Genomic DNA, 16,453 nt, shown 5'->3' on the forward strand with positions numbered 1-16,453 from the left:
GCCCTGGCCTTAAGAATATTTTTAATTTTTCCGGATGTGACCAGTTTTTAAACATTACTTTAAATACTTAAAATTTTATGACACTTATAAAATATTTGTCACATCATACTCAAAGTATAAATTCCTTTCTAGTCCAGGGCCAATACTTTTTTTACTGAACAAAACTTTTATTTGTTTCTGCACAGCCAGGATGGACCCTGCCTCCATACGTGGAAGGCCTGTGCCCTACCGCTGAGCCTTATCCCCAATTCACAGAACTAGTTTAGCTTTCCTGACTGGGAGAGGAGGCTAGATTGAATGTCTGGAATATTGCTCAGTGTAGACATTCTAAGGCCTGGGAATGTTGTTCAGTGTAGACTGTCTTTCCTGCAGATATAAGAGCATGAGTTTGCCCCCTGGCACCATCCCACATGCCTCATCTGATCCTGGTGACAATGTCTTGTATGATCCCCGGCCCCAAAACAAAAAACAGTTCTGTCTTTGACACCACAACCAAGTGTTCAGGAGCGCCACAACTAAATGATGTTACCTAAGTGATGTTACAACTGAAAGGTGTGTGAGCACTGCGAGCAAGTGTGCGACCCTGGCAAGCACCACAACCAAGTGTGTGAGCACCGGTGAAGGCACCTACAGGAGCAAAAACAAAGGGAAGGAAAGGGACAGAGATAAATCAGCAATAAAAGAATCTTTTAAGCTGCCTTCTTACAAACATCAGACCTCACAAGACAGTGAACCATGCCCAGGGGCCAGTGAGATACCTTAGCTCAAAGGGCCGGGGCGCAGGCTGTGTGTGCAGCAAGGCCAGCACAGGGCCCCAGGGGTTTCCCTTCGCAACTCTCCATCCGCTCCAGATCCTGACCCTAGGACAGCTCTGAAGCACCTTCATCCCATGGCAATCTACTTTCGGCCAATCTTCTACCTGGGCCAAACTAATTTGGGCAGATCTATATTGGACCTATCATCTATCTTGGGCCAATCTATCTTGGACCCATAACTCCTCCTCCTCCGGGTCAGCATCTCAGCCTGAGTCAGACCACTGCCAGACCCCTGCAAAGTAGGAGCGAGCAGAACAGCGGCGCCCCCGTGTGGCCATAGCGCAGAAAAACAACTCAGTCGGGATTGTGCTTCCTAGCAGGGAGCTCTCCATAAGCTCTTACCTGTGCACACTAGGGGGCGCCCTGTGGTATCTGCTGAAACTCACTGCGGCATCTGGCTTTTGATGTCTTTGGAGATGTGTTCCTGAGTCTCTGAAGCAAGGCCAATAAGAGTTTACAGGGTGGGCTGGAATTGGTTTGTGGGGGTGACTGCCAGTGCTTCCACGTGGTGGGAAGCAGGCCAAACCAACTCCGTGAAAGCCTGGAGATTTTAGTCACAAAACCCACATACCCGAATTTTACCACAATCTGTTCAGCATGAGGGAGTCCAAGATTTTCCATGGCTTTTGGTCTCTGTTGAGATTTATCTTGGGTCTCTGAGATAAGGCCAATAAATGAGTTTATATAGCTGAGTCAGAGGTGGTTTGTGGGCGTGACTCCCACATACCTAAATTTTGACTGTTTAATATCTTGGTAAACATGGTCCAAGTTGTTGGGATCCAGCCAAATGCACAACGGCAATTTTAGGGTGTCAGGAAGCCTGAAGACACCGCTAAGTTGCTGATGCACTAGCCCTGCAGGTACAGGTTGACCCATTGTCGGCATCATACCCCCCAGGAGAAAAGATACCAAAATTCTTTTTCCATCTAGAATAAGACCCCTTAACACTGATGGGAGAATGAAAAGACCCAGAGAAGGGGAGCAAGGCCTGTGCAGCCTGGTGGCATCAGCCCTGGGCCTTGAGTTTTCAGATTTCCAGATTTGGGAGGTAGCTTGTTATAACACATATTGTAAAAATTAGTTCAATTTGCTTGTTACAACACCCAGACTGTGAGGACCCCTGAGCACCCCTGGGGGCAGTCCTGAAGCACAGAGTCTGGGGTAACCCTGAGCACAGCAGGGTGTAGTTCCCCCACCTGCCCCAAATGAGCAGATACCAAGAAAGGGAGAGACCCTGAAGGAGCTCCACAGATAACAGCTCCTGAGACAGGGGGGAAAGGTCTGTGTGTCCTTAGTGACAGTAACCGCACCCTTGCGCCTCTGCCAGCTTTTCTGTACTTTCCACTGGTCTGCTCCATGCCCTGTCCTGCTGCCCCACGTGGGTCTCTAAGCCCAGCAGAGTCCAGTCCTTCCCAGTCAGTCACTCACCTCTGAGCGCTGCCCCACTGTCTCCTCCCTCTGCCAACCAGTCAGTCGCTCCCCATCGCCATGCTCAGATGATGAGTTTACCTGATGTTCTATTCTGATTTTTGGGTTTTGGGTGACATCTGGCTGTACTCAGGGATTAGTCCTGGTGGGGTTCAGGTGACCATATGGGGTGTCAGGGATAGAACCCTGGTCAGTGGTGAACAAGGCAATCACCTTATTCACTTTCCAATCTGTCTGGTCCCTATATCACTTTCACCCTGTATAAACAGAGTCTGAGGAGGGAACAGCTCCGTCATCTCCCCACTCTCTCATCAGGACCTGGATGCTCTTTCCCCCCAGGGAGGGCAGGACAGCAATGGTCCTGCCCTGTCCAAGGTCCCCTCAGCTTTGAACAGGATTAGACCCTTAAAGAGATACTAAATAAATCAAAACAAACGCTTCCACGTTACCTCACTGTCAGCCCCATGTCCTCTCCCACCTGCTGTCTCATGTCTCCCACACTGGGTGCCCAAAGGGAGCCCCGGGCTCACCCATGGGAGCCTGGATCCCCGCTGACTGCATCCACTTATGATCCTCATTAACACTCCAGACTTGAGTCCATATCTCACTAACAAACTTGATATTTTATTTTTACCAAATGGATACTAAACACATGATTTCAGAATCCTAATATGTGTATAAGGTTTTAGGTCCCAATATTCATGTATCCCCGTTTCCTGAAACAACAGAGTTTTACCCTCATAATTACTGCTCATAATTAACTGATACAATTGTTGCAAATATCAGCCCTACATATTTAGATAAAGCTTATTATTTCCACATATGTGACTTAAATAACAGATTAAAGGCAAGAAAAATATGAAAATTCAGCTAGCATCTGATGAGACAGAGAAGACGCTTTGAATACATACAATGTAAAGGATTCACTCTTCCACAACACCATTGATGTTCTGAATTAGTTTTGTCCTTTTTCCTTCCTATTTTGGGGTGGGGACTTCCAAACAGTGCTCAGAAGGCCTCTGAGCGAGCTTCAGGTTCTCCAGTGCCACACCTGTGGTGCCCTGAGGCCCGTGTGTGCCACACAGAACCAGCTGCTTGTGCCCCTTAGCCCCTGAAGCACTTTTTTTGAGGGAAGACTTTCTGCAAGCACAATGGTTTACAAAGTTGTTTGTTATACAATTGTTTCAGGAAGTCCATGTTCCAAAGCCAATTCCACCACCAGTGTGACCTTCCTTCACCAAAGTCCCCAGTTTCCCACCCAGCCCCTCAGCCAACCTCGTAAGCAGACACAAAGAAATTTAGTTCAACACATGCTTGTTACAACACATGCTACAACATAAAATTGGTCCAGCATTAAATAATTTCATTACAGTGGCATTTCTAGCTGGGATGAACAAGGTGGCGCTTGAGTTCTAGCTCTCTGAGGTTGCACAGGTGACCTAGCTCTGATGGACACTGTGGTTTGCAATATCCTACACAACGTTTTGTCAAACCTGCTGTTTTCCTACTGGGCTGGGTCAGGTGGCTCAAACTACTATGGAATGTGGTGTCGCTCCAGAAGCTGGAAGCATTTGGTGGCTTGGCAGCTTGATGAGGCTCAGTTGTAGAGCTGGGCCATTTCTATGCCTGAAACTTTGGGTGTGGGTGGGAGCTGTTGGCCCTTGGCAGGGGAGGGTGGCTGGGGTGTTCGGGGAATCTGCCCAACCCCGTTCTGAGGAGGGCCCAGAGCCCAGCCCTGACTGGTCTACATGGAAGATTTAGAGCTTGGCATTTTTCTCAAGATTACACGAAGAACTGGGCCATTTCTCTGCTGAAAAAACAAAAACTGTTGGGGACTAGATCAATAAAGGAGATGGACAAGAGGTTCTTGTGGGATTACTTGGAACTTTATTGGAACTTTATGGGACCTTTATGGAACATTTCAACCCAGAATACTTGCAATAGATGTGAAATATGGCCCTGGCAAGGGGGGAGGTTAGGGGTGGGCCCTTTATCTGCTCTGTCTCTACTTCCACTCCTTAAAGAATCTCCCCTTGAGAAAGCCCATTACAAAGATGTTTATCCCCATGAACTAAGGCCCTTGCATGTGTAAAAGTCTATCTTTATATTATATATAAATATTATATTATATTATATATAATTCTTGGTATTTGCACAAAGAATGTTGTTCTGGTGATTATGGATCCTAAGTAATAAATTTGATTCACAGAGAAGAGTCAGGACTAGTCCACAGGCTGTGAGCCCCTCACCGCATGCTTTTTGCTCACATTTCTGTCTCTTTCTTAGTTCGCATGGCTCCATGGATCAGGCCTACTCAGCTTGTGCTGGTCCCTGACAAAAATCTAATATGGTTTTTCTTCAAAGGACTTTCTAGGGCTAGTGAGATAGTATAACAGGTAAGGAGCTTGCCTTGCACCTTGCCAGAAATAGGTTCTATTGTCTGCATGCCATATGTTCCCCTGAGCGCTGCCAGGAGTGATTCCTGAGTACAGAGACAGTGAGCATCACTGGGTGTGACCGCTTGACCTCCCCCAAAGGACTTCCTGTTAGCATTAATCTGTTGTTGATATTATCCGAGTTGAAGCCATTTTCAGGCTTTAGCTGCAGGAGAGATATGACAGAAGGTAAGGTGCTTGCCTTGCATGTGGCCAACAGGGCTTTGACCCAGGGCACCACATATGGTCCCATGACCCGGCCAAGAGTGATCCCTGAGCACAGAGCCAGGAGTTACTACTGAGCGCTGCCAGGTGTGGCCAAAAGCCAAAAAAAAAAAAAATCGTCACCACCAACAATAAAGGGTCTCTAACTCAAATTCCTAGCAGGCAAACACTGACAGGCATAACCTGAACGCACAGACGCATCTCTGGGGTCCTCACGAACTTGTAAGATTGTAGCGAGATACTGAAATGAAAACCATGGAAAATCGATGAGTCAGTCTCAGCCCTGGACATGGGACACAGTGTGACAAAGATCAGGTGAGGGAACAGGTGAGAGGGCGAAGTCCCAGGTCCCAGGTGTGGTCCAGTGTCCCCAGGGTGGTGTTGGGGGCGGGAGATCAGACCTGGGGATTCCTGGTCTCCTGAGTTTCACTTCTCCCTCTGCAACCTGTGTCAGCGCCTTCTGCCCGGATACTCCTGATGCGTCCCCAGTCCTCACTCCCATTGGGCATCGCTGTCTATTTCAGCCAATCAGCGTCCGCGACGCTCCCGGTTATAAACTGAGGGAAATCAGAAGTGAGTCAGAACCCGCCTGCTTCCTCCAGTATGTGGGACCTGCGACCCCTCCTGCTGCTGCTCTCGGGGGCCCTGGCCCTGACCCAGACCCGGGCGGGTGAGTGCGGGGTCGGGAGGGGAGTCGTTGCGGGGGGAAGGGTGGGGACTGCCAGGCACTGATGTGCAGGACCCCGAGAAGGAGTTTCTCCGGTTCCCTGCCCGGACGCCCCCAAATGTTCCTCCTTGTCCCCCCAACCCCCAACTCCCCCCGCGCCCCTAAGTCTCGCCCTTCTCGGTCCCTCCCCCCTTCCCGTCTCCCGAGCCCCCTCCCTTTCCCTCTCCCTGGCCCCGGGGCGCGCGGGGGGCGGGTCTGGCCGGGTCTCACCCCTTCCCCTCCCCCAGGACCCCACTCCCTGCGGTATTTCCACACCGCCGTGTCCCGGCCCGGCGGGGAGCCCCGCTTCATCACCGTCGGCTACGTGGACGACAAGCAGTTCGTGCGCTTCGACAGCGACTCGGCGAGTCCGAGGATGGAGCCGCGGGCGCCGTGGGCGGAGCAGGAGGGACCCGAGTACTGGGAGCGGAACACGCAAATCTCCAAGAATAACGCACAGACTTTCCGAGTGGACCTGAGCAACCTGCGCGGCTACTACAACCAGAGCGAGGCGGGTGAGCGCGGCCGGGCAGGGACGAGCCAACACGGGGACGGGCCGGGTCGCCCCGAGGCGGGTCCGAGCGTCCCCGAGGCTGAAGGACCCGCCCCGGAACCTTGACCGGGAGGCGCCGCGGGGACCGTGTCCCGGTTTCGTTTTCGGTTCGGGGTTAATCTGTGGGGGCGGGTCAGACTCTCACACCCTCCAGAGAATGTCCGGCTGCGACGTGGGGTCCGACGGGCGCCTCCTGCGCGGGTACGAACAACTCTCCTACGACGGCGCCGACTACATCGCCCTGAACGAGGACCTGCGCTCCTGGACGGCGGCGGCGGGCACGCAGGCTTGGAGAACCCAGCGCAAGTGGGAGCAGGCGGGTGAGGCTGAGTACCGCAGGAACTACCTGGAGAACATCTGCGTGGAGTGGCTCCTCAGATACCTGGAGCACGGGAAGGACACGCTGCTGCGCGCAGGTACTGGGTCCCGGGTGTTGACGACCCCTGACCGCCCAGTGGAGGGGCGACTCCCCACAGGGGGACATAGTGGGGTTCAGTGTCCGAACAGCGCCCCTTCTTCAGTCAGGAGAGGGACGGACCTGCCTGGTTTCCATGTTCTGTACCACAGAGACCGCCCTCCCCTCAGGTCACCCTGTGTCCACAGGACCCTGAAGTTACTCAGGGTGTGTGTGGGGGGGGGGGGGGGGAGGGCGAGGAGAAGGAGCGATCTTCTCCTTCTTCTTCTCGTTGTTTCAACGAATATGGCTTCCCTGGGACCCGGCAGCCACCTGTGAACTCTCTCAGATCTCAGCTCTGACTCCTGCTTCTCTCAGTCACTCACCCTCCACCCAGGGCAGGACAGTCACTGTCTCCTGACAGACCCTAACCTCCTTCCCAAACCCTATTCTAGAACTTTCCAAGGAATTGGATTTTATCCAGTTTCTCAGCCCAGTTTGTGTCTGGATTTTTACCTCCTATTCCAAACCATTATTCTGTTCAACCTCATTGTGGAAGTGACCCAAGGTATGAATTTTCTCATTGTTCCTCCTCAGAAGCCCCCAGAAGACACATCACCCACCACCCCTTCTCTGACCGGGAGGTCACCCTGAGGTGCTGGGCCCTGGGCTTCTACCCTGCCGAGATCACCCTGACCTGGCAGCGTGACGGGGAGGACCTGACCCAGGACACAGAGCTGGTGGAGACCAGGCCTTCAGGGGATGGAACCTTCCAGAAGTGGGCGGCTGTGCTGGTGCCTTCTGGAGAGGAGCAGAGATACACGTGCCGTGTGCAGCACCAGGGGCTGCCAGAGCCTGTCACCCTGAGATGGGGTGAGGAGGGGGACGGGGCACAGAGTCTGTTCTAAGAAAATCAAGGTTGGCCCTTCTGGGAAACTGTTGAGGGTCAGGCTGGGGCTGGGGGTCAGACCCTCTCCTTCCTCCCTTCCCAGAGCCCCCTTCTCAGCCCACCATCCTCATTGTGGGCATCATTGTCGGCCTGGCTGTCCTCGTGGCTGTGGTCACTGGAGCTGTGGTGGCAGCTGTGATCAGCAGGAGGAAGCGCTCAGGTAAGATAGGGGTGGGTTGGGGGGAATCTGTCCACCATGGCAGTTCTTGAGTCTTGTCCCACTTTGGGGGTCTCCCCCCATATTAGCTCTCCTGCTTCATTAGTGAAGCACCACCTGCCCCTGTGCTGTTGCTCACACTCCCCTGTGTGTGCCGCTCTCAGGTTTGCTCAGGAAAGACACTTTCACCTCCATAAACTGGGGATGAACCTGGTTCCCAGGGTCCCGGATCACAGGGACTGTCCCTGTGAGCACAAACCGCCAGGAGAGGCTGGTCCTTCCAGGAGCATCTTTTTCCCGCATGTTTCCTGGTCCTGCCCTCAGTCTTCTAGTTCTGATGCTTCTCTGGGGTCCAGGCCTAGAGAGCTGCTCTGTGGGCTCAGGACCCAGTGCTCTCCTCGACCTTCCCTGGATGTTTCCTTCCCGCAGGTGAGAAAGGAGGACAGTACACTCAGGCTGCAAGTAAGTGTGGGCAGGGCTGGGGCCCTGGAATCCTGGGGACAGAGACCGGAGCCCACAGGAGCTCCCGCACCCCTAGTTCCTCCTCTAGTCCCACCCCCTGGGCTCTGACCTTGTCCTGTTTGTTCCTCCCCAGACTACGACAGTTCCCAGGGCTCTGATGAGTCTCTCACAAAACCTAGAGGTGAGACTCGAGGCTGGAGTGGGCGGGATTGGGCAGAAGGGACAGGACTGGGTTGGGGGGGTTCTTTGAGTGGGATGCTGGGAGCTTGCTCAGGATGTCACCACTTCTGTCACTCACCTAAGTCTACTCATTCTTTTCTCTCACAGTGTGAGACAGCTGCCCCGCTGGGTTTCCTCTCAACCCAAAGTTGTGACTCAAGAACTGCTGATTCTCCTTCTGCCCTGGGACCTGAGAGTGTGTGTGTCCTGTCACATACTGTGATGGGGGAGACTGACCCACCCCTGCCCACCGGGCCCTCCACACTGACCTGTGTTCTCTTCCCTGATGCTCTGGGCTGTGCCAGCAGAGACAGGACTCAGCCGTCTCCATCTGTGTTAGCTTCTTGTTTTCCTGAATAATGTTTCTCCCTTACTGAAATCAGCATCTGGTTTGCATTTTTCTAATTCCTGTTTTGTGGGGTTGAGGGTTAATAAAGAAAATCCCTGAAATTTGAGAAGAAAAAAATTAAAATCTTGAGACCTTCCATGTGTTTTCTGTTTTGATTTGAGTCTGTCCCACCTGTGACCAGAAAGGCTGTGAGGGAAAGGGAGGGGACAGAGGTGTGCCCAGTCTGTCTCTGTCTCAGTCATTGTGGGCTTTGATGCACCTCTAACTCCTTTGTTGCTTTCTGGGGAGGCGGGCACAATCCTGGTTCTGCACTCACGGATCACTCCAGGCAGGCCCAGGGAACCATATGGGATCAGATCCAGGTTGGCCACATGCAAGGTAAGCGCCTCCCCCTGCACTGTCGCTCAAGGTCACTCTAACCCCTGTGTTTTTCCCTAAAATCCCAGTGTGTTACTCTATTTAAAAAATTTCTACATTCTATATCCCAGAGATTGTGTGACCCACAACAAACCCCAACACATGACAACATAATATCTTATTGTAAATTTTAACTTCAGTTTACACACAAGTGTCAATTGCCTCACACTGCAAGTATTTCTCTTGGGCAGAGCCTCACCCATGAGTAAACTTTCTCCTGGACCTGGAGGCTGCATTTGTAGCCGCCCAACATGTCTTACTTCACACCACTAATATTCCAAGAGTAGCGTATTAGTTGGGTTTAAAGTAGAAGGCAACCAATCTTAGAAGGAAAGATATTTTTACAGACATTTATATACATATGGACTGGACTGGGCCTCTTCCGCCCAGATTTCCCATTTTCCAGTAGCTAGGTGGTCACATCCAGGGACTGCCCCCAGCGCCATGTAATCCCACCAACGGCCAACATTCAAAGACTTAAACCAAGCTCCCGGAAGAGAGCAACGCAGAGAGTCTCTTGCCCAAGCGCCTGGCAGTCTTCCCCGTGGCCCCTCGAGAGGATTGGCTTCAGCTTCCCTCCCCGCCCGGAGCAGAGCTCCTGTGGTCGAAGATCCCCAGAGCCTAGCCACAGCCATGCTCAAGGTCCCTCTCCACACGTTCAGATGAGCCTCACGCATGAAGGTACCGGCAGAGGAACCCAGGTGTGTGGGACCCGGGGCTGAGACCTCCAAGCCTGTTTGTATCAGGACTGGGCCTCTTCTGCCCAGATTTCCCATTTTCTAGTAGTTAGGTGGTCACAACCAGGGACTGCTCCGGGCTCTGTGTAATCCCACCATCAGCCAACATCCAGAGACTATAAAACCAAGCTCCTGGAAGCGCACAGCTGCAAAGTGGCCGTGTAACATCTTATAACCTAGTTCTCCCTCTGGAAGAACCTGGCAAGCTACCGAGAGTTTCCTGCCCTCATGGGAGAGCCTAGCAAACTCCCCATGGTGTATTCATATGCCAAAACCAATAACATGATGGGTCTCATTCACCTGACCCTGAAAGAGCCTCCAATGCGATATAGTAGGGAAGGTCGAGTAAAGAGAGGCTTCTAAAATCTCAGGGCTAGGACAAATGGAGACGTTACTGAGACCACTCAAGAAATTCGATGATTGATGGGATGATAGAGATGATGATATATACATATATGTCCATATATAAAATATTAGAGAAGTGCTTACTTAATGGCCCCTCTGTGAAATGCAATAATCTTCACACATGTTCCTCTAAGGAAACTTTCTTGGAACATTTTCAGCAGTTTATTCATAACAAATAATACAAAATGTATTATTTCGATTCTACTTTGAGGCAGGGGTTCTGGTCCATATGGAAACATCTAAAATATGGTAGTAGGAACGTGTTATGGTGGTAGGATTGGTGTTCCAATATTAAATGTAATAACTATTTTTATTTGGACTACTTTATAAAAATAAAATAAAATAATTTTTATTAAAAATAAATTTTGGGGCTGGAGTGATAGTACAGCGGGTAGGGCATTTGCACGCGGCCGACCCGGGTTCGATTCACAGCATCCCTTATGGTCCCCTGAGCACCGCCAGGGATAATGCCTGAGTGCAGAGCCAGGAATAATCCCTGTGCATCGCCGGGAGTGACCCAAAAAGCAAAAAAGAAAATAAATAAATTAAACATAAATTTTAAAAAGCTGTGTTTGATGCAGTCAAAATGCCCTTCACTGCTCATGCGTGGCCTGTGTTTATGAAATGCATGGCTTAGTTATTTTTATCTTATTAAGTTTATTTCCTCTCCTTCTCTTCATTGTTGTTCTTAGTGATGCTGTGATGACCGGAGGCTGCGCACATGCCTGACTGGTGTGTGCACGTTTCTAGCTGTGAGGCTCAACACGAGGTTGGTGGGACTTTCCCACGTGCTTGCTGGGGGTAGGGCACACTCCCAGTTGAGGCACAAATTATACTTGCGGTCACTGTGGTGCCCACCACATGCCCACCAGAGGCCACAGCTCCTGTTCCTGGTATCCTACTCAATATGCTTCAACCCTGACACCATCTGCTAGAGATAAAAGACTCCATCTATGAAACTCTGCCACTCTGCCTTAGATGCCAGTCTCAAGTCCAGATTATTTCCTGTTTTACAACCAATCAGGAATAAATCTGAGGTTGCTATAGTTACCTCCTCAGGCTCAATTTTCTACAGTGACTCTAAGTACTTAGGAAACTTCTATGCCCACCACTTTGGCGACATGATAGAGTACAGAGGAAGATCCTGATAAAGAGATAGAGATGGTAAACCGCAGAAACAAAGGAGCTTCTGTTACCATAGAATGGGGGTTTACACCATCCAGTGTGTGGATCACTAACTGGCAGCACTCTGAACTGGATGCTAATGGAATGGAGTCTTCATCTCATAGGCATTTGCTCTATTTTCAGCTCTTCTCCATTTTCAAGAGGTGGAGTGGGGGCAGTGCACAGTATTCTTCGACCTTGATTCCCGGTGACCAGCTCTATTCAGGAGGCCATCCAGTGTTGCCTCATTAGAATAAAGATGCTCCTAATCCTCTCATCCCACTAAATTCATGAAGTTTCAGGAGCCCTGTGTCAGGAGCCACAGGCAATGGCCATATAATTAGAACTGAATATGTATCTAAAGCTCTGACCACTGAGGAAATCCCAAGAGTTTTAAAGACTCTCCGTCAGAAATGGAAATGAAGCAAAAATGTGTATGTCACTATAAACTTCAAAATCACAACCTCAGTTGAGATAATTGTGCAGAATATCAAGCTTACCCTCCACATCCCCTGTGTAAACACACAAAAGAGGAAGGGAAGAGAGGGCACCACACCGGGCACAGGGCAATGGCGCTCTATCTCTCCTGTCACCCGCGTTCAGTAGTCTCCAGCCACTTCCCCCACCCTGGGGAGGTTGATGGCGATGATGAGGCAGGCGAAGGAAGGAACAAGGGCCAGGCTGGTTGGTCTCAGTTGCAGTTTATTCCAATCTCCTCTCTATACACTCCCGTCTCTCTCTTTTCTTCTTCCTCCCCCATGTTACTTCATTCTCCTTTTCCTCTGAATCTGTATCTTGATCTAGCTTTTCAAGATCTGACACTGGTCACTGGCCCCAGCTCACTCTTTCAGCCTAGTTAAATCCCCAAGAATGAGGGGTTGGGGCTTACACATAAGTGTAGTCACAATCAATAGGGGTAAAGTTCTTTCCCTCAGGGGATGCTTCTTCTAGGACAGATTCTCTTTCAGCAGGACACCCCACCCAAGAGCGGAATCCCATGGGTGTGTTTCTCCTCTCCTTGTCCAACTAACATACAAGTATTCATAATATCAATCATTTTGTATGGACACGGCAAGAGATACATTAAGCTTATAGAATTCTCTCCTGGGATCACCTAGATCTCAGACTACAGTGCTCAGGCCAGATTAGTCTTTCCTATCCCTAGCAGGGTCCTAGTCTCATTGTTGCTTTTTGATCATGACAATATTTGTCCATGACCAAGCTTTTAACTTATAGTTAAGCATGAGGCACTTTGGCCAGGCCCATCTTGACACCAGGGTAGCACATAACTCACCGCTTGCCCTGGGTCAGTCCCGTCCCTCATCGGGACCCTGCTTTTGGGGGTGCTAGGAAGTAAGGGCAGCTGAGGCTTAAATCGAGAAAGCAGATGCCCAGGAGTGAATAATATTCAAAGCCAATTAAATCCCATGTTACAAAAGCACATTAACGACTGTCATTCTTTGTCCATACAAAAAGGGCATTGCTTTAAAGTAAACTATTCAAAAGACATAAGGAGAGGAGAAAGACAATATGAACTTACAACATAAGTTCAGTGTCCTAGAAAGGTCTGACCTTACAAATTAACAGAGTCTGATTAGGGGAAAAGCTAATTAACTGGTTAGGGAAGAGAGCATAGAAGTGGTTACAGATAAACAAAGGAATGGGAGTGACTGGGGACCATCTTGATGGGCGAGACCTGATATACCTAAGCTCCTTGTGGCAAGGGGAACAGGACATACCAATGTTGTCTAAAATTGTTTAGAGATTATTACCAGATAAAGCTAAAGTCTTTATAGCAAGGGAGAAAGGACAAACCAATGATATCCTACAATCCCCCACTTTCACATAAAATTTCTGCCTTGGCTAAGTCCACACATTTCTGGAGTGACCCACTCAATTGTATTTGCAACTGCCCTTCAGTTCTCTCTGCCCATCCTCTAAAATTATTTTTAAAATATACTTTAAAAAGCTAATATATAAAGCCATTATCTGCTGGTTAATAATCCTAGGACTCATACTTTTATAGGGAATCTATGATAAAATTCCCTTCTTAGGGCTCCCCCTAAAAAATTCCCTCTGAGTGTGACCTCATCTTGGCTTCTACTTAGAGGATGTAGACTGGACTACCAAAGCTATTTCTGTTGCTACACCAACACCAATGGTTGATTCAATGCTTTAACTCCTTGTTCCCCTAGATTCTTCCATCACCATCTGATTTCACTTGGTTTTGGTTTTATCTCTTTGAGCTAATAGACAATTGTTCTCCCAAGCCACCAATTTTAGGATTATTTGTTACAAAGTAATAAGTATTAATAAAGTTTTCCTGTTTCTGCTGTTCTATAGGTATTACTTACATCGACTTTGTTTCCAGAGCTTTGTCACTGTTATTCATATCAGCTTTAGATTCTTCTCTACTACTTCTTCCTTTTACTTTTTTAAATGTATTTTTCACTCTTCCCTTCATTGACATTATAATGACGGGTGAGAAGTGTGTGCCTGTAAGTGTGTGTGTATGTGTGTGTATCTTGGATACAACTGTCAGAAACATACTGTTAACATGTGATGTAAAAGGGGATATATTTTGAGGAAATAAATGATACACGAGTGACAGAAATGTAAATTTACCAGTAAAAGAGAAATAAGAGGCTGGAGCAATAGCACAGCCGGTAAGGCATTTGCCTCACACGCTGCTGACCCAATTTCAATTCCTAACATCCCAATGGTTCCAGAACACTGCTAGGAGTAATTCCTGTGAATGAGCCAGGAGTAGCCCCTGTGCAACGCCGGATGTGACCCAAAAAGAAAAAAAAAGGGAATACATGGTAATCTTTGCAAATTTTTCTCCTTTCATACTAAAATAACAGAGGGCATATTTCACATTTTTAAAATATTTTCCCTTCATTCAATAAAAAATTAGTTCAGTGTATTATAAAAAATTAATACTAGCATCTTTACTCTCAAGAATGGCTTGTAAAATAGTAAAGAGTGATTTAATTGGGCTAAACATAAAAATTGTGTTCTAGTCAAGTCTTTCTTTTTTTTACTGAATCATCATGAGAAAAGTTACAAAGCTTTCAGGTTTAAATCTCAGTCATACAATGATCAAAAACTCATCCCTTCACCAGTGCACATGTTCCATCACCAAGAACCCCAGTATACCTCCCATCCCACCCCAACTCCCCCGTGTGATTTTCACTTTAATTCTCTTTACTTTGATTACATTCAATATTTCAACAGAAAACTCGCTATTAATATTTGGATTTTCCCCCAACAATCAAACCTGCTGAAAAGGTATCATTTGATAATATGTTTTCCATTGCTGAGAATGAAGAGCATATGAGGTTTGGGATTTCTGGTATTTTAGTAATTAAGTCCATCAAAAGAAGTTACAGAAAGAACATTGAGGTAGCAAGGCATGTACTGTTTCCTTGTGTCTGTAAATCAGTGGATTTAGGATTCTGGAAAGAGATACAGAACCAAAACTGTAACCAAAACCTTTCCTGGAATAAGAGCATCTGGGTTTGCATCCCAAAGACAAGCTGGGCAAGATTCTGGAATCTACATCCCAAAGACTAGGCTGGGCTAGCACCTGGAATATGCATGTCAAAGACCAGGCTGGGCTAGCACCTGAAATCTGGATGTCAAAGACAAGCCAGGCTTCTGTGAGGAAGGAAAACTAGCTATTTCAGTAAACAAAGTATTTACTGAAGGCAGCTTAAAGGAAAAGATGTTTTGCTTCATCCAAGCCAGTCAGGACACATGAGAAATCTCACCCATTTTCATGGGCCTTATGTTCCTGCCCTTGTGAGGTGCAGTTTACATAGGCTCATGCTGATGGCTCAGTCCCAGACCAACACTTATCACCTGTGGATAGATCAACAAGATTAAAACTCAGCAAGGAAACACTGGCTTTGAAGGAAAAAATAGAAGAGAGAGGGTCAATAGATGTGTACAGGGCTTTACATCCCCCCAAAACAAATACACATTCTTTTCCAGTGCACACAGAACATTTTACAAAATAGACCACTTGCTGGGTCACAAAACATACCTTGAAAGAATCAGGAAGATAGAAATTGTATCAACTGTCTCCTCAGACCATAATGCAATGAAGATAGAAGTTAATCACACACAGACTGTGAGAACCAAATCACACACCTGGAAATTAAACAACTCAGTGTTGAACAATGAGTGGGTCAGAGAGGAAATCAAGGAAGAAACCAAAAGATACCTGAAAGCATATGAAAATGAAGTCACGAACTACCAGAACCTTGGGACGCAGCTAAAGCCATGTGAAGGGGAAAATTTATAGCTCTGCAAGCATTTCTCAGGAAGAAAGAAAGGGCCCTTATAGATAACTTCACAGCTAAAGATCTTAGAAAAGGACCAACAAAAGGAGCCCAAATCAGGCAGAAGGAAAGAAATAATGAAACTTAGAGCAGAAATGGAAACCCAAAAAACAATCCTAAAGATTAAGGAAACCAAGGACTGGTTCTTTGAGAAAATAAACAAGATTGATAAACCACAAGCAAGACTCAAAAAGAAAGAAAAAGAAGCCTAATAAATATAATCAAAAATGAAAAGGGGGACATCACAACAGACACCAAAGAAATTCAAAGGATTATCAGAGACTACTTTGAAAGTCTGTACGCCATGAAATAGCAGAACCTAGAAGAAATGGATAAATTCCTGGATTCCTATAATCTCCCAAGGCTGAACCAAGAAGATTTGGAATACTTGAAGAGACCTATTACTGTCAAGGAAATTGAAACTGTAATCAAAAGTCTTCCCAAAAACATAAGCCCAAGTCCAGATGGATTCACTAGCATATTCTCCCAAACATTTAAAGAGAACCAATTGCCAGTTTTTCTCAAGCTTAGTCAGGAAATTGAAGAAACAGAAGTTCTCCAAACAGTTTCTATGAGGCACATATCTCCCTAATACCAATAGCAAACAGAGAGACCACAAAAAAGAAATCTACAGGCTGATATCCCTGATGAACATGGATGCGAAGATCCTCAACAAAATATTAGCAAATAGA

At 47.8% G+C, this 16,453-nt stretch overlaps 1 protein-coding gene and 1 long non-coding RNA gene across 2 annotated transcripts; both read left to right on the forward strand.

Annotated features, from left to right (window-relative positions):
* Nucleotides 1-5,488: 5,488 nt before the first annotated feature.
* Nucleotides 5,489-7,715, forward strand: LOC129401661 (HLA class I histocompatibility antigen, B alpha chain-like). Its single transcript, XM_055124391.1, has 5 exons — nt 5,489-5,573; nt 5,858-6,124; nt 6,300-6,578; nt 7,154-7,429; nt 7,549-7,715. The coding sequence occupies exons 1-5, from the start codon at nt 5,507-5,509 to the stop codon at nt 7,713-7,715; spliced, it is 1,056 nt and encodes a 351-aa protein (XP_054980366.1). The 5' UTR covers nt 5,489-5,506.
* Nucleotides 7,716-8,254: 539 nt separating this feature from the next.
* LOC129402016 (uncharacterized) lies at nt 8,255-8,828 on the forward strand. The gene is made up of 2 exons (XR_008628498.1): nt 8,255-8,305; nt 8,452-8,828. It is a non-coding gene; the product is annotated as an uncharacterized LOC129402016 (long non-coding RNA).
* Nucleotides 8,829-16,453: the final 7,625 nt, after the last annotated feature.

The sequence above is a fragment of the Sorex araneus genome, chromosome 2 (genome assembly GCF_027595985.1).
Source record: "Sorex araneus isolate mSorAra2 chromosome 2, mSorAra2.pri, whole genome shotgun sequence".
Classification (NCBI taxonomy): Eukaryota; Metazoa; Chordata; class Mammalia; order Eulipotyphla; family Soricidae; genus Sorex; species Sorex araneus.

Coding starts and splice junctions, on each gene's coding strand:
- LOC129401661 (XM_055124391.1), top strand. CDS start 5,507: ATGTGGGACCTGCGACCCCTCCTGCTGCTGCTCTCGGGGGCCCTGGCC. Junction 5,574..5,857: donor CCTGACCCAGACCCGGGCGG/GTGAGTGCGGGG, acceptor CCCCTCCCCCAG/GACCCCACTCCCTGCGGTAT. Junction 6,579..7,153: donor GGACACGCTGCTGCGCGCAG/GTACTGGGTCCC, acceptor GTTCCTCCTCAG/AAGCCCCCAGAAGACACATC.